Here is a 21,259-nt window from a genome sequence, read left to right on the forward strand (position 1 = left end):
CTCTTGACCTTGTGATCCACCCGCCTCGGCCTCCCAAAGTGCTGGGATTACAGGCTTGAGCCACCGCGCCCGGCTACCAAAGGATTTTTAATTCGCCTCCAGAAATGAAATAAAAAACTTTGTTTTAGTTTCTTACTCTATCCGAACAGCGTTATTTATAAAGACAAATGAAATTTTGCAAGAGTCAAGAGATACATAGTTTTACATTTACTATGTAACTTAACTCATCATCATTAGTATGATTTCTTTCAAAAAGGAATACAGTTGTGTGTGTGTGTGTGTGTGTGTATGTGTGTGTTTAAAGCACCATATACAAATCTAGCATTAACAGGCTGGTCTGCTAATTTCTATGTAGTTTGAGAATCAGCTCTTCTCAAAGCTTCACTCAGTTAATGTTTTAGACAACATATAATTCTGGCTTGGAAACAGTCACTGCATAATGTCCTTTTGTTTTCCTGGGGATGTTATAAACTGAGCTCATTCTATGTATTTCCTTATATATTCCCTGTAATCAAGTACTTTTGTTTAAACAAAATACTGAATTGCCCTAGTTTGAAAAAGAGAGATCAGTTTATGATATTATTTTTCAATACTAACCTAGTGCCCAATCTCCTGGTTCGTAGCCCCATAAAAATTGACCTTATTAATTTTCCAAAAGAGGCAGCATTGACTGGGTCCAGTTTGTGTTCCTGACAGTGTCGAAGGTAGTGGTTGTATAGAGTGCTTCTGGGAAGGCTCACTCCTTCTGCTGTCTCATAATTGTCCAACAGCCACTGGAGCTAGGGAAATAAGACACAGTAAACACAGATAAATCACATAATTTGCCAAAATTTCTACAAGACACTGCAAATGCAACATACAGAAATTCTTAGAAGTTCTTCATCAAGTCTTACGACAGAGTAAACTGCTGCAATTCAGAGGCTGGTAATCTGCCTTTGAAAACACTCAGAAACATTGTAAATAGTTGAACATCACTAAGGATCTCAGACAATATCCATTTCTTCAAATATTCAAGCACACGTAGAGACATACTAATTCTCCCTGTATTGATTGCAATTTTGGAAACAGACATCTCTTCAGGGAGTTCAAATAATCCCATTAACTGGTCGTAAGTATTGGAAATTTAACTACTACAGAGCAAAACATGCTACCAAGCCTGGCACCATGGTACATAGTATGTCTTTAGTGTTGACTTGTTCTAACACATGAACAGCAGGCTGCCTGGTATGAGTGTTTATATTCAAGTTATATTCATTTTTATAGAATTTTATTTATCTCAAATTACCACTAGATAATAACCACACTGTTTACCAGGACACATTCTGAAAACAAAAAGGAAAAAATTCAGCGATTTCTTCTCTAAATGAAAATAAACTGACTAGACATTGGCAAAGAGTTTATACACAATGAAAAGGAAACATTTATTACAACCATTTGAATTTTTCTGCTTCAAAACTGTGTTTCTTCATAATTTTGGTAGTTGGTAATACAATGCTTTTTCAGTCTATATTCACATTTTAGAGTTTTATGTTGTCCTGTGTACACTAAAAAAAAAAATTTAAAGCACTGAATGTACAAGAAAATTTTAGAAAATCGAATCCAGGTCTATATTATTGAATTTCAACATTAGCAAAATTAAATTTTTTGTTCATTTATTTATTCATTAGGAGAACTGAAATAGACTTAAATGACTTTCTCAAAGTCACATATTGTATCAATGCCTGAGTCTGGTTTCCAATTCATATTTCCTGATTATTCCAGACCAATGTTTTGCAAAAAGCAATAAATATTTCACATTACTTGTCTCAACAAAATTTTCATGCTATATATAAGACAGGTATAATAAAGAACTGACATTTAACATACAATTCAAGTTAAATATAAATTATAGAAGCCAAATAATTCATTTATTGAGCATCAACCATGAGCCAGGTAATGTGCCAGGCATCTAGTGATGCAAAAATGAATGTGATCTCACACCTGTCCTCTAGAAATTTGCAATGAGATGCTAAAAATGATAATATGGACATGTAAATAAATTTAAAAATTCTCAATTCTTTTTAACATATTTTAAGAATTGCAATCAAACTTAGAACCTGAATTTTCAGACTTCTAATTTTAAAATTTATTAAAATATTTTCAGAATTATTGATTTTAGTCATGACAACTGAATTTCCAAAAGCCACTTTAATGTCAAATATTCCTACATGATGTTTATGTAATTAAACTTATGTCATTAAACCCATATTGACTGTTGGCTTAGAAAATATAGCTACCAAAGCTACAAGATGAACCAGAGTACTTTTAAAAATAAAACTCAGAGTTTGATTAGAAAGACTTGAAGTACTTTACAGGGCACATATGCGAATGAATATGAACGTTTAAACGTACATAGTACCTCTTTACATATTCAAGACTGACCTATAAAAGTTTAAAAAGATGACACAAAATAAACATTCATTTTTACAATGACATAAAAGTATTACAGGCCAAAAGAATTCTTTTGATATGAATCATCTCTAACCTGATTGTCAGTAAAGAAGTTTTCCACAGGTGCTTAAACATGATTTCTGAGTATTCTAAATGACACATAGAATAGGTTTACTACACATATTCATTTAGTGTAAAAGAGATAAGGCAGCCTGATTGCGAAATTAAGTTACTAAGGTTCAAGTTAGTATTTTGTCTATAACAGTGGGAAAGCATGTCTCTTTAGTGGGTTTTCTTTTTTTAAATTTTAAGATTTGAGTATAGCTGAGGGAGACTACATATAAAATGCAGCAATAAAACCCTGATTCATACAGTTCATTCACATGCTTTGGTAAAATGATTGATTAGGAAGCACTTGAGTAATGTTATGGCAGTCCTAGTGAGCCGTATTGTACAACAGTGCTGGTTCTTGTTTTGTGTACACATAGTAGACAGAGCAAGGGTTGACCACCTTCTATTGGCAGTCTTAATATATTAAAAAAAGGCATATAGGTTCTAGATATCAAGGACTATAAAGAAAACACCAAGGAAAAAAATGATGGAAAGGCAAACATAAAAAATGTAAATACTTTTTGAAAAACAGTAGTATTTTTCAACTAAACTAATGAAGGTTGCACATCCACAAACATGGAACACAGATTATGTGTAAGTTAAAAATGCGGAAGATATGTTTGTATGTATATCTACGTATCCTCATAAAATTACGCATATTGTCAAAGGTATAATATTATGATTTCTTCTGAGTCAAGAAATCAATATTGCTTCCTTTGCTAATGAACAGAAGACATACTACGTAGAAAAATCTTAAAGGGCATTTTTTTCCAGAAATGGAATTAGTCAATTTTATAATATGAACTTTATAACCAAAAGTATACAAATAATAAAAACAGAGCTAATGTAATTTTAATCTGATAAAAGCAAATGAAAATAATTTTAATTAGCCAGATACAAATAAAACATTTTTAAAACTGCCCTACTTGTGTACTAGTCTTCTTGCAACATTTAATTACTTAAAAATGAAGATAAATATATACAAATGAGAGCTTATTTTTCATGATCATAGAAATTATCTTGTAAGCTAAAAGTTTTACTATAAAATTTGAAAAAGAAAATCTAATAATAGAATATTTGAATACTGTGATAAATTACCTTTTATAAAAGAAAAGCTAGTATAAATATTAAAGTTTAACATAAAATATTTTGAGTCCAATGGTGTATTCATACATCTGTATATGTAAATACACCACTGGACTCAAATGGCACATCTACATATATATATATATATATGAATGAAATAAACATTTCATTTTAAATGTTTAAAAGTTTTCTTTATTAGGAGTGGTCTGATTAACATATATATATATATATGTTAGGCATAGGTTCTTGATATCAAGGACTGATTTTATATATATATATATATATATATATATATGTACACATATATTAATCAGACCACTCCGAATAAAGAAAACTTTTCATACAAATAGTGAGATAATTATAGCAAATGCTGGCACAAACTACTTAGAAGCCTAAATGATATTACTTATATCCCAACTGAATAATTTACAGGAAGTGAAATTTTTACTGGATTGGCTATGCGGGCTTCTGAAATGGTTAGGCAAGTCAAAAAATCTGCACTGTTTTATAAACTGTTCTTCATATATAGTTTACATTCCTAAAGAAAATCTGTTTAAATTCTTTATTTCTAAACTAGTTTTTAAAAATTAGTTTATTATATATATACATATACATGTATATTTATATAAATCACTGGTTAGTTTTTAAAATGGTACAAGAACAGGTATTTTGGTGACTATTACTTTGACAGCAGCAAAGCTACGTTTTGTTTCCTACCCCTTATATGCAGAAGGAGGAACAGTATTCCTTGCCAGAAGCCTGGAGAGCTCATTGAGACAGCAGAAGGAAGTCAAGTGGAGGTAAAAGCCCTGAAAGGATGGAGATAGGGCTTTGCTGTAGCCCTGCAGGTCCCAGCTAGGAAGAATGCCAACAACTGCCCCATCTCAGACTGTAACTCCTAGAAATTCACTGTATTAATAGAAATTAATTTTAAAGGACCCACCAGATAAGAGTTTGAGATGTGGCTGGGGATTATAATCTCCATCCTATATGCCAGTATTTAACTTTTACATTTTGACACAGTGATGAAATTATAAATCAGACATTTGAGTCTAAAACACAGCATAAGAAAGCATTACTCTGATTGCAAGAGAAACTTGGCAGTTAAGTTTCCATATAAGTTTAAGTGCAACCTAAAGGCACAGGTTCCATGAGCTACCCAGAGGAAGTTAATGCCTGTTATATATTGTTTCCTTGGGTTTTGTCTTTAATACAATAAATTTGGACATTAGTATTCCCCAATCTTAACATCCAATAATTTAGAAATAAATTATTATTATTTCTTTTTCTTTTTCATAAAATGTCTTGTAAAACGTTTGTTAACTTTTATGATTTCAAAGTCTGTAAAATACCATAGGAACTTTTAATCTTTATCTTTAAAACTTGATTTTTCTAATAATGAACTAATATACACTCATTTATCTGTGGAAACCAAGATAACTACATCTTTCAACCTTTGTATTTAATCTGTGTTAATCAAGATAGATTAAAGATGAATGGTTTCTATTTTTCCCAAAGGGAAATCCTGATTGACAAATAAAAATAAATAAATACTGCACTGCCAATTAACATCTAAATGTAACATTTGGCATTTTTTCCCAGATGGGTTATTATCCATCAGGATTCATTTTAAGTTCAGTTTACTAATGGTATGCATTTTAACAGGTCTTATTTCTGTAATAACTTATATTTACAATACAGCAAAGTCAAGGAAAAGTGAGTAAAAAACAAGGTTTTGCTTTGAGCTGAATATATTTTGGTAGTTACAACCAGCAAAGAACATGAAATAGTTATTTGCTGTATTGTGAGAAGTATGTACATAAAATAGATGGTTAGAGCTTTTCATAAACTTTAAATGGAATTTTAAAGAAATGTACAACCTTAAATTTTATGTGATTATTGGGGACAATTAACAACATTTCTGAATTCAAATTTACAATCTAAAATAAGCAGTTTGTAAACAGTGAACACATTACAACCATAAAATACTAATTTATATTCATTAACACTGAGAAAATGTATAAAATAAACAAGTCTGCAATGAAAAGAATTAGATATTCTAACTTGATTTAGGCAGACTATCCATCACAAACCTATAGCATCATCATATACGAAAAAATTAGAAACAAAAATATTTAAATAAAAAATTATTAGACTAACAGAATTCTGTAAAGCCAAATCTAATGTACCATTCTAAAATACAAAGAGACAAACAATGTCACTCTTGCCCAGGACGTTTTAAAAGATTAGATTGTTTAGAGAGAAAAACAGTTATTTACTCTTAAACTGAAGGCTGCCTGTAGAGAAATGATAAGCGTGACCACATATTCTTTACTCAGATGGTATACCAGAAAAAGACCACCCAACAATGTTCAAATATATACCTACTTGAAGCAAACTTGAAAACAAAGGAAACAATACAATGAATATATCAGTCTCCAAATAAATGCACATGATTGGCAAAGGCATCAGAGAATTCCAAAATAATGAAGGTGACATAAGGCCTGTCCCCTTCTATTGTTTCTTTTTATTCATTCAGCAAATATTTAGTGAGTATCTACTATGCATCAGGCCCTGTTCTAGCCACTAGGGATGCCTTGGTGAATAAAACATACAAAAATCCTTACTATTTTGCAACTGTATTTTGCAATAAATATTTGCTAATTGCCTTCCTTGATGAATTCTATAGAGAAAACTAATTTTTAAAGAACTCCGACATAGTTGAAAAGCTTCAAACAAATCAACAAATACATTTTTAAAATATATAAAAAATGTGTTCTTATTCCTCCATTATTGTTCATAAAAATATTAAGATGAATAACTGAAGTTACATTTAAAATTAAACATATATTTTATTAAAGTATACATGTCAAGTAAAAATGAACTCTGAGTTGAGTATCAAAGCACAACGTGGAAGGCTGAAAGCTGAAAAGGGTAACTAGAAACTTCATTTTTTTTCTATGTCCGTACACATTTCTGACTAAAAGGGAGAACAATTTCACTTGCTATTTCCAAAGCATAAATACCAGTTGATCATCACCCCTCCCACACACACAGCCTAGTAGTATACAGGAAATCAGCCTTTGATACAACCACAGACTCATACCAACATAGCAGGAATATACGTCTGAAACATAAAAGAGTGACATACTAAATACCAATTTTCAGAAAGAAAAAAATGTATATTTCTTAAATTGTTTCAAAAGAAAGGGCCAGAATATATACTATTATCTTTAAGCTTATATATATAATTTTTCACCAAAATTATAGGCATTCTCCAAGTTGGGTAACCTGGTTTTGTTTTCCATGATACTTTCCTTTGAAAAAGAAACAAGACAAAATACCCCATCTAAAAACAAATGTGTAAGAACATGAGGAGGTATTTAACAATATTTTGGGATATAAAAATTAAAACATTATTAAAAGCACAGTGAAAACATTTTTTACAAGTAAAAGTTTTAGGTTTATTAAAAAACTTTCATTTGGGCGATCTAATTTTGAGCTTTTCAGTTATAAAATATGAAAAAGATGTCATAATACTTTATCCTTAAATTTAAGAACAAACTGTCAGTTGTGGGAGAAAAGTCTAATTCTTACTAAAATGTCACTAATTTTAAGGCAGCAGACGATCTATCTAAAAATAATTTAAATCATGGGTCTATTTACTTTTTTCCATATATTTAGAAATCATCTTAACAAAACAAATTTTTAATTAGCATTTTCATTGGTTTCCCAAATGTGAACAGTAGGTAAAAATGTTTATAATTTCACAAAACTATCATCACCCTTCTTACACTTACCAGTGTCACAGTGATATCTGCATCTGACAACAGGGAACAGCTTCAGGAAATAGTAACGGTAATTCTGTTTAATCTCAATTATTAGCAATTTATGAGTTGTCGACAGTCTCACTTTTTCTTTTGGTTCACTTCTCGCTTCTCTTAAGGTCTTAGGACCTGAGTTCAACTATGGGGCTGTTTACTGACCACCTTACACAGTCTTACTGGCAAACAAATAATTTCAAACAGTTTATCATTGGATTTGACATTAATAATCTTTTTTCTACTTAAAGAATATTACTGGTCAGGCAAGTAGACACGACTGTTGGACAGAGATGCAGATTATAAGTATTTGCTTCATAGTAAATAAATATCAAACTAAAACATTATAAATACTGAAAATTACTATTACTTTTTACAAATACACAGCAACTTGTTACTAACTTGAAAATATTATATCTGTACCCAAAGAGTACAGAAACCTAATAAAGCAATATACTGGAAACTATTTTTTGGATATTTCACTGTACAAATTACCCATTAAATGACACAGAGATCATAAGGGGCTGAGAAAGGAAGGTTAAGAAGCAAAATAAATAATAAATAAAACAAGCATTTAGAGGCAAGCAACACATGCAGAACAAGCAAGAGATTAGTGTACACGAAGAAGAGGCAACTTACATGGCTGTTGAGAAGAGAGCTTCTGTGAGTGGACAGACCGTCAGACTTTTGCAGCGTCTCAATCGCCATTTCAATCTGATAATAGATGTCATTAAAAAAAGGGCTCAAGACAAGATAGTAATAAAAGGCTGACCAGAGAAATTTCTGATAGATTCTTTAAAGTTCAATTTCTTCTTCAATGGTTGCTAATGAACAGCTATCAATGTGTTTCCCCCCATTCTTCCCCACCCTCCAGAGAATAAAAATATGCACACTAACAATAAGCCCATTCAAAAAGTAAACATTTTTTGAACATTCCATAATTATAATCAGAATGGAGACCTGAGGAGCAGGAACCCCAGTGGATTCTTCTCCTTATGAAGAAACATTCTTGACTTTCATAGTTAAGAGTGTGGGATAGTAACCATTCTCTTTCTAAATAGTTTCCCACCTAAACAGTATTTAATATTAGTTCTATTCTGTCATGAAAGGAAAATCATACTGCAGATTCTGAGTTTAATATGCATTAACATTTTAATGCAAATGAACAAAGATTCTTTCATTAATGTACAAAAGTTACTAAATCTATACATCTCTCCATTAATCCTGTATTAAAATTTGGAAATTGGGGGGTCATCAGTATGAACAAACATGAAGAGGTAATGATGGTCCCTACATTATATTTTAGGATGTGGTGGTAAGGCAGAAGTATTAGAAATGATAGCAGAAATGGAATGTAGAAGAGAAAATAATTCAGAGCCAACAAAGAGAAGGGACAGCCACAGAAACAGCTTTATTCCGTGCAATCTCAGTATACCATGAGCAATTATTAATTAAGTACCAGGTGTTATTGATAAATGTGATACATTCTTAATAACCTCATATATAAGAGGATAGATAAAGTTATCTATCTTTCAGCTCCTGGTAGTACTGCATGTTCCATTAAAAACAGGTACTGAACACCCTGCATTTGGATACTGAGCTATATCATCAATATTAGCTAAAATCAAAAGAAAAAAAATCACACCATGCAATTTAAGAGAGAAAATTGACTTAATTATTTTAACAGTCTGATTATATCAACAATTCAGTATAAGCTGTTATAAAAATATTTAAAGCTTTAAAACATAGTTAACTTTCTTATACTTTGGCTATGGAAACTAATGCCTTGAAATTTTAACATACTGCCCCCTCCCAAAGAAAAATAATACTGTAATATCCATAGCAAAGTCTTAATTTTCTACCAAGTTTCCAATTTCTTTATAAAACACTTGATACAGAGAACATTCAGTATCAATTGTATCAACATTAAATCTAATTTATTTCTAAATAACTGGGGAATAGCTTTAATTTCATTTTACATTATTTTCCCACGTTGCTAAATCTTCCCTGGAGTTAATAAAACATAATACAGAGAAGAGTATGTTAGGTTAAGAGATCATAAAAAAAATTCTTAAAATAGATATTAAATTAATTCATAGGAAGATATAATACAATTTATCCTACTGTTAACATTTTTTAGATAACAAATTTAAGTAAACTGGCTTCTAAAACATTCTCTCTGCCAGAAAGGATGTTAATGCAGTTTATCATTATACTTGAAAATAGTGATATTGCACCAATGAAAAGAGGTACATTACAGAAAGAGTAATATAAATGTAATGAATAAACAAACATTTTAGCAAAATGTTAAGCTGTGAAACTATAATGGACTTTGGTATAATATCTCTTAAAAGATGATTCATAAGTGCTTTGTTTTCAAAGAGAAAACAGAGCAGAAAACAAGCGAAAGGATTCATGTGACTATAATTAACTTATAGGAAGAATTTGCTCAAAACCCTCATGCCTACATTTTCTTTAGAGTTTGAGTGCGGAGAATTTGAGGTGTAAGATTTCAGTCTACTAAATAAAAATAAAATGATCCATAACTTTTGATATTATAATTTTAAATGAAAGGTAAATTACCAGATATATAATTACTGAGGAACATTAAAGGAGAAGTCCATGCTCTGGGTTTGTTAATAATCACTTTCTGTTGGGTAAACAAGCACTTCTTTCTCTGGGGGAAAAAAAGTCAGCTGCTGTTACTGAAGTTGTTACTTTATGGTGGTCCTAGATTTCCAGATGATTCCCTAGAAGGCCAGGCTTTTAGGAAATGGCCTTCTCATTTCTGGCCAGTTTTTTTAAGAGCTTTGGAAAGGAGAAAGGAAATATGTGGGTGAAACTGAATTCCCCAGGAATAGACATACTGACATTCTAGAATGCCTTGGACCTTCGGAATTTTGGTTCTTCTTTGTGTTGTTACTTTGTAATACAGAAAACAAAAGGGCTATTTCTTTTGGCTTTAGGAATCTTCTGCCTAAATGACTTAGGCCTGTGCTGAATTTGTGGAGCCCAGGGAACACAAAGGAAGAAACATGGAATGACAGGACAACTCAGAAATAAAGACTGAGTTCTTCTACAAGGAAGACACCAGCCTCAGCATGCATGTTGGCGCCTACTTGGAAACCCATGGGCTTCCAAATACTCATTAATTTTTTGAGGCTTATTAATTAGTCCAGTGGGATAACCGGGACATTCAGTTGCCACCTCACTGATAAGAACTTTCAAGAAGCATACAAAAAGTTAACATGTATTTATTATAATCATTTTAAAAATACATTGACGGGAATTATAATCTCATGAAAGGATCATAGCCCTGATTACATTTTTTAAAGGATGGTTTTTTTTTTTTTTTTTTTTTGAGACGGAGTTTCGCTCTTGTTACCCAGGCTGGAGTGCAATGGCGCGATCTCGGCTCACCGCAACCTCCGCCTCCTGGGTTCAGGCAATTCTCCTGCCTCAGCCTCCTGAGTAGCTGGGATTACAGGCACGCGCCACCATGCCCAGCTAATTTTTTGTAGTTTTAGTAGAGACGGGGTTTCACCACGTTGACCAGGATGGTCTTGATCTCTTGACCTTGTGATCCACCCGCCTCGGCCTCCCAAAGTGCTGGGATTACAGGCTTGAGCCACCGCGCCCGGCCACAGGTTTTTTTTTTTTAAGTACATAGCAACTGTGTGCCCGTCCTATATGAGGTCATGTGCAAAAGATCACGATTAAAAAAATTTTTCATAATCCAACAGATATTACGCTCCAGTAAGGGAGACAGGGATACAGTCATATATATGGATACATGCATAATTACCCCAATGATATGGTTTGTCTGTGTCCCCACCCAATTCTCATCTTGAATTGTAGCTCCCATAATTCTAACATGTTGTGGGAGGGACCCACAGTGGGGGGTAATTAAATCATGGGGGTGGTTTCTCCTATACTGTTCTCGTGGTAGTGATTAAGTCTCACGAGATCTACCGGCATTTTTTTTTTTTTTTTTGAGATGGAGTTTTACTCTTGTTACCCAGGCTGGAGTGCAATGGCGCGATCTCGGCTCACCACAACCTCCGCCTCCTGGGTTTAGGCAATTCTCCTGCCTCAGCCTCCTGAGCAGCTGGGATTACAGGCACGCGCCACCATGCCCAGCTAATTTTTTGTATTTTTATTAGAGACGGGGTTTCACCATGTTGACCAGGATGGTCTCGATCTCTTGACCTCCTGATCCACCCGCCTCGGCCTCCCAGAGTGCTGGGATTACAGGCGTGAGCCACTGCGCCGGGCCCGTCTACTGTCTTTAGGGTTTCCCCTTTTGTCTGGCTTTCATTCTTTCTTGCCTGCTGCCATGTAAGATGTGCCTTTTGCCTTCTGCCATGATTGTGAGGCCTCCCCAGACATGTGGAACTGTGAATCCATTAAACCTGTTTTTCTTTATAAATTACCCAATCTCGGATATGTCTTTATCAGCAGCATGAGAACAGACTAATGCACCAAACAAGACCATTTGTAACAAAAATACAAGTATAGTTCAGGAATGTGGAAGAAAATAAAGTAGTAGTCTTTAACTTTTGAGTAGTAGTCAACCCTTCTGAGGATGTAATGAAACTGTGAACTCTCTACTTGGAAAAAATGTATGTAAGAACGCCTACAAAATTTGCATTTATTTTCTTAGTTTATAGACTCTCTGAATTCAAAATCCACAAATTAAAAGATAGAAAGGTTCAGGGGGTAAAAGGGAAATCTAGGAAGAATCAACTTAATAGAGCCAGGAGGCAAAAAGTATAGGATGCGTCCCTAATTTCGGAAATGGCAAGAATATATATACAAAATGGGGCTCCCACACATATAGATTTCACATATATATGGGAGTGGTATGAGTGAGGCTGAAAAAATAGGTTGGAAGTAGATAATGTATGTGAGAACCAGGGAAAAACTGATGTTATTAAGGTTTTGAGGAAAGTACAGGGATATATGAAAAATGCTAATTTTCAGAGAAAGCCAGGAGATGGGTTTTGCTAGGTATAATGGGCCATGCTAGTAGTAAGGTTAAAATAGGTAAGAGCAAAGTGTGCCCAGTAAGTGCTTGTGGACTGAATAGAAGCTTCTGGGACAACAGTAAGGGAAGAGACTATCACCTATAAGAATATATTATGACAATGGTGGGAAAGTGAAAGTGAGGAAGAGGCTGTAAGAATAATGCAAAAATGGGGAAGAAGAGTACTAATGAGTCAGAATTTTGAAGTTACAAAGCTATGAAGGATTAATTAGCTTCATGATTCCAAATGGATTACTAATGTCACTCCTATGAATTAGCCCATGATTTGGGTTTATTATAGTTTCAAGGGGGTAGTTTTATGCATATGGGGTGGGGTTGTCTAGAGGGATAGAGGAATGGTGTGCAAATTAGCTAGATAAAATGTTAGCAAATTGGGATAAGTTTCTACTAGTCCCATCAAAGATTAAATTGATTTGTTAAATTTTCCATTACTATAAATTAGATATTTAAGTAAGTATTTGTTCAACCTTCTGAAAGTTTGCCAATCTCAAGAAAAAGATGGTACGTATCAGCATCTGACACATAAAATACTAATCTCAAAGTGAACTGGTAAGATCCCATGCTTCCAGTTTATTGTAGACCATTTAAAAAGTTAACTTCTTTCTTTAGAAAAAATTTGTAAATTCTTCTAGGTAAAAATTTATTTAACACTAAATGATGTTTTATTATAATACCCATAACTGTCATATTTAAGGTAGGAAATGATAATCAGTTAACACTGATGGAAAATTTGCTTAAAAGTAGGCTCATTGGCTGGGCACAGTGGCTCATGCCTGTAATCTCAGTACTTTGGGAGGCCGAGGCAGGTGGATCATGAGGTCAGAAGATCGAGACCATCCTGGCCATAGCAAAACCCTGTCTCTACTAAAATACAAAAAATTAGCTGGGTATGGTAGTGCGCGCCTGTAGTCCCAGCTACTCTGGAGCTTGAGGCAGGGGAATCAGTTGAATCCGGGAGATGAAGGTTACAGTGAGCTGAGATCATGCCACTGCACTCTAGCCTGGTGAAAGAGCAAGACTCCGTCTCAAAAAAAAAAGTAGCCTCATTGATCCAAAAGATTACTGGCTCAAATGTTCAATATGATATTCTCACATATCATCTGAGGAAATGCTCCTACCCTCACCAAAGATATATCCTTGCAGCTTCATACAACGAAAATGATTAGAATACCAGGTACCTGGAATTTAAAAGTGATTCAAATTCAAGGAATTTGCAGTTTTTTTAGAAAATATGAGAATAAAATCAAATAGCTATCCCTCTCCCAGTATAACTATGGCGTGTGCTGCTGATAGTAGGAAATTCATTAAACTAGCAGTTTCATGTATACATATATATATATATATATATATATACATACATACACACACACACACACACACACACATATACAAACAGAATGAATTAAATAATTGAATATTACTGGAAGGAAGGGAAATTACTCCTTGCTGTTACAGTTTGACAAAGCATGGGTAAGGTGGTTCTTCACTAGAAATTTGACAAATAATGCCTGGCATTCTGATAGGGGCAGGTTAGTGAACATTTTAGGCAAAGCAAACAAGATAAGATTGAATAATGTAGGTTCAAGGAAGGGTAAGATTGGTGATATGGTTTGGCTCTGTGTCCCTGCCCAAAGCTAATTCTTGTAGCTCCTATAATTCTCATTTGTTGTGGGAAGGGCCTGGTGGGAGATGATTGCATCATGGGGGCGGGTCTTTCCTGTGAAAAAGATCTCCTGTGAGATCTTTCTCACAAGATCTCATGGTTTTAAAAACGGGAGTTTCTCTGCACAAGCTCTCTTTTTGCCTGCCGCCATCCACATAAGATGTGACTTGCTCCTCCTTGCCTTCTGCCATGATTGTGAGGCTTCCCAAGCCACATGGAACTATGAGTTATACATTAAACCTCTTTCCTTTGTAAATTGTCTGGTCTCATGTATGTCTTTATCAGCAGCATGAAAATGAACTAATACAATTGGCTAAATGATAAGGTTTCTTTAGGAACAGGTAAATATATACAGACTGCAATTTCTTGGCTAGGAGTGTTCAATTACATAGGATGTGGGCCAATTGCTAAAAAGTCTTGAGAAAGGGAATTAATCTGATACCACTTCATATATTATTAATAATTTGGGATACAATGTAGGATAGGAGAGAATCTAGACCGGAGAATCAAATTGAAAGCTATGATAATAGTCCAGGATTGATGCGAGAAACTGGTAACAAGATTGCAGTGAGAATGAAAGGGCTGAATACAAACATATTTTCAAATTACAGCTCTAAAGGTGGGAGTCTAAGGGAGAAGACTTGGTAGTGGCTTATTTTTACTTGAAATGAACACAATGGCCTTTATTTCATCACTATGTGATTAGAACATTTTAAAATACACATATCAAACACATTGACATGAATAGATTCTGAAATGTTTTCCTGCTCATTTCTCTGCTGCATAGTCTTTATTCTAAGAATACGGATCATTTTGTTATCGAAATTTCTACTGTAGTGCAAAGTACTGTAATCACATTAACAAGAGGCCCTGTGACAACCTAAGACTAATTTAAACTAATTCAAGACCTCAGTGATATCTCTCTTCTTGAGTGTTGCTCTTTCCTCTCTTTTTCCTTTCTCTTAGATTCTTTAATTTTTTAAATGTTTGTTTGCTTTTTTAACTTAATGACAGAGAACTAAATTGTTTTTTAGATTAAAAAGTCCATTTTTTCCATTAAAAATGGGGATGGTAAGCATTCTGCATTTTTTCCCCTTTAAATTTATAAAGCTTTAGACTACGAAAATATCGTTTTTTTTTTTTTTTTTTAATCAAGTCTCTGAACTAAGGTATACTGCCTGTATGTATCTATTAAATGATCACCCTGGTACTGAGTCACTAATGGTGTACACTTCCTCCCCATGATTATCTAATGTTAGGGTACATGGTGCTTGAGAGTGAAGACTGGTTCTTGAGGGTCCTACACTATTGCCTAAAAGTCAGATAAGAAGCTACAGCAACTCCTTTAATATCAAAAGGTACAGTAAGCCATTGTTGGTTCTTAGCCAAAAATGGGAAACCTCCATTCAGTACTAATGGAAGCCAGAAAGGTTTTCAGAAGATTGGCAGGGGACGGGAGTGGAGGGTGGATTCAGTACTGCCTTTAGACAGACTGCTGAAATGTCAGTGTGGCTGGTCTCTGGGCAGAAAAATGATAAAGGAATTATATGTGGTCTCAAAGCTCGGCAAAGGTTGAAGAGTCAAAGCTCAGGTAATGTGGAGAAGTTCCTACATTTATATGCCAGATTTCTGACCACATATTATCATGAAGATGAAAAGGCCTCTTTGCAGTGTGTCATATGACAAAATGCTATGGAACATAAATAGAAAAACCAAACCTTGTTGGAGCAACATGCTGAGACAGTGGTTTACAATGAAGCCTATTCAGGGTAAATTAGACTTCATCAGAAAGTATAGAGATGACCCACCCCCATGCCATGACTTGTGCTGTGAGTGAGTTTGACTGAGTGAAGAAAAAGAGGAAGGGTGTATGGGTTGCTATAAGAAAATATTTGGGGCACCAGACAGGAACTGGAGAATTACAGTAAACACATCTGTGAATCAGCTCCCCTAACCAAACTTTGAATCCTCGAAAGACACAATCCCAGGAGTTACCTTCATTTGGGCAGAATGATCTCCATGCTAAGCCTGGAGAGCTAGAGACTATACCAATAAATTTTCTTCCAGTGTAGAAAGTGGCATGGTCACAAATTTGATAAAAATATGACCACACAAGCAATGAGCCGGCCTTTGTTCTTGTTGGGTAGATTAAAAAAAAAAATGCATAGATTCTGTAAGACAGAGGACATCATTTCTTTTTAGTATGCCAAGCATGTATATTTTGTGACAGACCATAGCAGTAAAGGGAACTTCCATGATTTCTCAGGAATTAGGATTAGGAATTCAGAAAGGACAAGGGAGATGTCATATTTCACATCCAGGAAAGAAAAAGTACAAAGTTTAGTGGAGCTCCAACAAAGACAGAGCAACCCCTCCAGGGAGGACCTGTAGGGTGCAGGGCAGCTATAATCTGCTGGGGGACAGAGACAGTGCAATAAATCCGTGGCCTAAAACTCAGGGTAAAAACTTTCCCAATCACTAAGATGCTAATGCTGCCTTGCTGGAATGAAGGACAGGCAGACAAGTCTATAAGCACTCAAGAGCCACCCCGAGACTTGTGCCCTATCTGTCCAAAAATCAGCATCAAAAAAGAGATTTCGGAGAAAAGTCTTACCTAAGCCAGGCGGAAAAGAGAGTGGGGAGGAGAAGAGACAAATGATGTTCAGTAAATGTTGTGCTTGTGTTCTCTTTTCCCATGGTCAAAGAAGAAATCAATATTTTACTTTTTCTAAGGCAATATATATATATATATTTTTTTGAGACGGAGTTTCACTCATGTTACCCAGGCTGGAGTGCAATGGCGCGATCTCGACTCACCGCAACCTCCGCCTCCTGGGTTCAGGCAATTCTCCTGCCTCAACCTCCTGAGTAGCTGGGATTACAGGCACGCACCACCATGCCCAGCTAATTTTTGTATTTTTAGTAGAGACGGGGTTTCACCATGTTGACCAGGATGGTCTCGATCTCTTGACCTCATGATCCACCCGCCTCGGCCTCCCAAAGTGCTGGGATTACAAGCTTCAGCCACCGCACCCGGCCAGCAATATATATTTTTAAAAAGAAAAGTGTAATAGGAAAAAACCCCACATTTTCCCTATTATAAGGGAACACATTTTTCCTATGATAAGGGAATACATTTTCCCTATTATAAGGGAACACATTTTTTCTATTATAAGTCCCCACTGCCTTCTAAAGAAGGAGAGGCCTTCTCATAGGATGGCCCTTTGTTTTGCAGAGTTGCTCTCAGGTTTAAGTGTTCACTAAAGCATTGAGAGATTTTGACATTTAAAGGAGATGGAATGGTCCCAGACCTGGAAAGCGTGAAGTTGAAGAATCACTGGCAGAATAAAAGGATAGACTGGGGAGAACAAGGTGGTACAAAGAGGCTTTGTGTGACTGTCTTTTAGAGAGTATGATGCGAAACAGTGCTTTCCCCTACAAAATCTTCAGTAAAAAGTATGCCACTTGCAGATGCTTCTAGTACAAGTAATCAAGACTGGCTGGAGCACAGGGATCATTTAGGGACAGTTGATAATGCCAAAAAGGTAAACCTCAGTTTCAAATGCAGCAAAATGGGAAGAGGTGTTGTCTTCTGTATGATTTACATGTAACCAAAAGAGGACATGGACATGTTGGTTACATACACATCTATGCACTGTCCCAAACAGAATATCATATATATGGACAATTAGAACTCTTTCTTAATGTAAATGTTAACCTGTCATTCCATTACATTCTAATAAGGCAGGAAAAAAGAACAATTACATCATCTTATTTATTGCCTTTATAGGTCAAGGCATGTTTTCTTGACTCTGAAATGACTTTTTAATCTTTTGTTTAAAGACTAAAGGTCAAGACTGATATATTCAACTATCACTGTAATTAAAATTGGTTTCATAGTAGACACTTTCTTTGCTAGAACTGTTAAAGTGATTGGAAAATAGAACAGTACAATGCTTTATAAATTACAAAGTCTATATTAATTCTCATTTTATCTTCATAACAACTTTGTAAAATAGGAAAGGTAAGGAATATCTCTTTTTTAATAGATTAGAAACCTGAGGTTACGTGGGATTGATGGATTTTCTTGAGATAGGTAGACTTCCTTGGGTATTAACAATGAAATCCAAGATTTATCATGCTTAAATTCAACATCATTATGATCATATACAAATATAACATGAATATAAATAAAGTGCAAATATTTCAAATTTGTAATAAAGCTATCTTCTGTTGTAATGAAGCTATCTTCTAAGGAGTAGATTATGAAATCAAAATTTGCTGAATGATTTACTGTTAACAAATGATTTACTTTCTAATTGGAGAATTTTAAAAATGATTGATAAGTATTACTCAAAATGATTTAAAATGATGAAGTTACTAGGCAACAAAAAGTTTTAACTAGATAAATTTTAATCATAAAAATAGTTACCTAATGTATAACAATTGCATCTTCCTGTTAATGCAGATTACTCTGTTAACCTCCTCAGTGAGTGCTTTCTCAAAGACATAGCACTTCCATTTTCTTGTGAAAACAGTAAATTATTTAGAGAAACTTAATGAAGAGGATACATTTAAAACCAGGAATTTCCTTCTGGGTATTTTCTCTTCTGATCTCTAGGACTTTAAATTTTGTTTGTATCTGAAATCAGGTAAGACAGAAACATTTCTACTTAGACACTAATGTTTAGAAAAGGTACCTGTGATGGCTGGCATCAGCATGTAGCCACCGCTCACACCTGTATGAAATGACAGCCTTCTGGTGTGAGTGAAGAGGAGGGTACATCCTATAGGAAGCCATTCAACCAGGAACAACGAAAGAACACTTTCCTTTTGCAGTTAGTCTCTATAATCACTAAAATTGAGGTTCTTCAAATGTGGTCCTGAACCAGCAGTATCAAAATCATTTGGGTACCTGTTAGAAATGCCAAACAAAACAAACCCCTACAATGGAGACTCTGTCCCCAGGTCTTTCATACATGTATTGTTAATGCCTTAACCTCCTCTTGAATTTGCCCGAAGCAGTGTTTTTCGGAATGTAAGGAGCAATTAAATAGTAGGTTACAAAATCAATAATGTAAGTACTGACTAGCATTTCTAAAAAATTAATTGAATACAGTAGAAAGTAATCAGAGTTAATTATACACAGTATGGATAAGTATTGCTTCATGAAACTTTAGTTTCAGTCATATGTATATATGTACATATATATACATAGTCATGCTTGTATGTAGATGTGCACTCACGAATATATGTTACGTATATATGAGTATTGGGCCACAATGTAAAGGTATTTCTCATTGTAATTTGTGGCTTTAAACTTCAAATACTCTGTATTAAGCAGTTAAAACAGTATCAGTTCCCATCTAGCCAATGGATACCTTCTTCTAAGGATCTCCAGGGTATTCCTTGAGCTCAGCAGACCTGACAGATATATACAGAAACATCACCAATCAAGCTAAGATTCTAGCTATGATATTGCTCTTTAAGTTGCATATTCAAACAATATGAAAATACATTACTTCCATAGCAATGTCAAAACGTAGCTTAACTGAGAGATTTAGGATAAGCTGTCCTTTTAATAGTCAATTTTAAAAAAGCCCAGAAAGCAAATCTAGCCAGCTTTGCTTTTCACGTCCCCTTGAACCAGAAAGTAGCTAAAGACAAAATCTTGTTTTAGGTTTGATAAATGTTCAAATACGTGAAATCTTTTCTTTTCTAGTCACTGATAATTTTAAGACATCTAGAGAAAAAAACTGTTGTTATGCTTTCAACCTGAAATTTTGGCAATTTTGTACCAAAGTTGTAACCTGAAGTTATTCTGAACATTTTCACAGGGAAAAAAAAAAGGTTGCATAAGAAACCTGTATAAATTGAATGTGTTTTGAGAACATCTGGCTTATGTTGGGATGCTAGGGTGAAATCAACATTGTCTTTTTGGACTTCTTTGATTATTTTGTGGAGCCCAGATTCCTCCATCATCACTAGAAGCCTATGAGTCTGTGATGATAAAACTAGTTTCTGAGACATCAAATACAAAAGCACTTGGGAGCTTACCCCTCAGAAATCTGGGGTAAGCACTTGGGAATTACCCCTCAGAAATTTGCTGGGTTAGAATTAAACAATAGGATTTAAACTCTATCTTACATTTTCAAATGATCCCTCCCTTTTACAGTTTATTCTGAGTACCAAGAACATTTTCACTTTGTAGTTAGTTCTACATCATCACTAAAACAGACTTCCTCAAAGTGTGGTCTTGGACTTACATTTTCAATATCCCCTGGGCACTTGTTGGAAATGCAAATTTTGCAGCCCTTGCTCACACTGACTGAATTGAAAGCCACTGGGGTGAGATTCAGTGATGTGTTTTAATCAATGCTCCAGAGGATGCACACTCAAGTTTGAAAGCAGTTGCACTAAAATATGATCATTTTTTTTTCGTTGTCAGACTGCAATGACTACTTAAGAGAATATAAGTAGGTAGGTAATGGGCATTCCTGCAATGGTGCCAGCTAACTCTATTTAAAGGCCAATTTTGCAATCTTAAGTATTATCTGCATTCATGCTTTTCTTTCACTCTCTTGCTACCCAATTCTAACCAATCTTTAGGTAATTTTGAGCTTATATAAGGAACATTATCAGGAGGGTAAGCACCATTTTGATGACTCTAAAATTAATCAGTTGATAACGCATTAACATTTGTGATTTAAAAAATAATATGGCAAGAAAGTAGTTGAAACTAACCCGAAAAAGAAGTCTGGTGGCTATTTGTGAATTTCTATTTTTGCTTTGCAGGCTTAGGTACCTTTCAGTGCAGGAACTAGCTTCATTAGCCCATACTGTAAACCCTAAAATTCACAGAAGCACAGTGCCTGGTCAACAGTACTACCTCAATAAATGTTTGAGAAAGTCAGTGACTTAAAAAAAACAACCACAGATTCTCAATACATAAATACAAATACAAAACATCAACTTTCATTCCAAAATATTGAATAATAAGAATGGCTCTAAAAATTTCAACTAAATTTAATGCCAATATTCATTGTCTAAACTTGCAACAGTATAATAAATGAGGACTTTATCTGAAACTTAGAACAGAGT

General features: G+C 34.4%; 1 protein-coding gene across 14 annotated transcripts in view; it reads right to left on the reverse strand.

The window, feature by feature from the left end:
- RFX3 (regulatory factor X3) overlaps positions 1-21,259 on the reverse strand; it is a 296,327-nt gene that overhangs the window by 73,750 nt on the left and 201,318 nt on the right. For 13 of the 14 annotated variants that reach the window (XM_037727298.1, XM_017496970.2, XM_037727308.1 and 10 more), the window contains 2 exons: positions 8,088-8,162; positions 598-779 (listed from right to left, as the gene is read on the reverse strand). In XM_037727298.1, the coding sequence (XP_037583226.1) occupies positions 598-779; positions 8,088-8,162 (257 nt within the window). The remainder of the gene's footprint in view (positions 1-597; positions 780-8,087; positions 8,163-21,259) is intronic. The other variant, XM_037727307.1, reaches the window with a different exon arrangement.

The sequence above is a fragment of the Cebus imitator genome, unplaced genomic scaffold (assembly GCF_001604975.1).
Source record: "Cebus imitator isolate Cc_AM_T3 unplaced genomic scaffold, Cebus_imitator-1.0 Scaffold227, whole genome shotgun sequence".
Lineage (NCBI taxonomy): Eukaryota > Metazoa > Chordata > Mammalia > Primates > Cebidae > Cebus > Cebus imitator.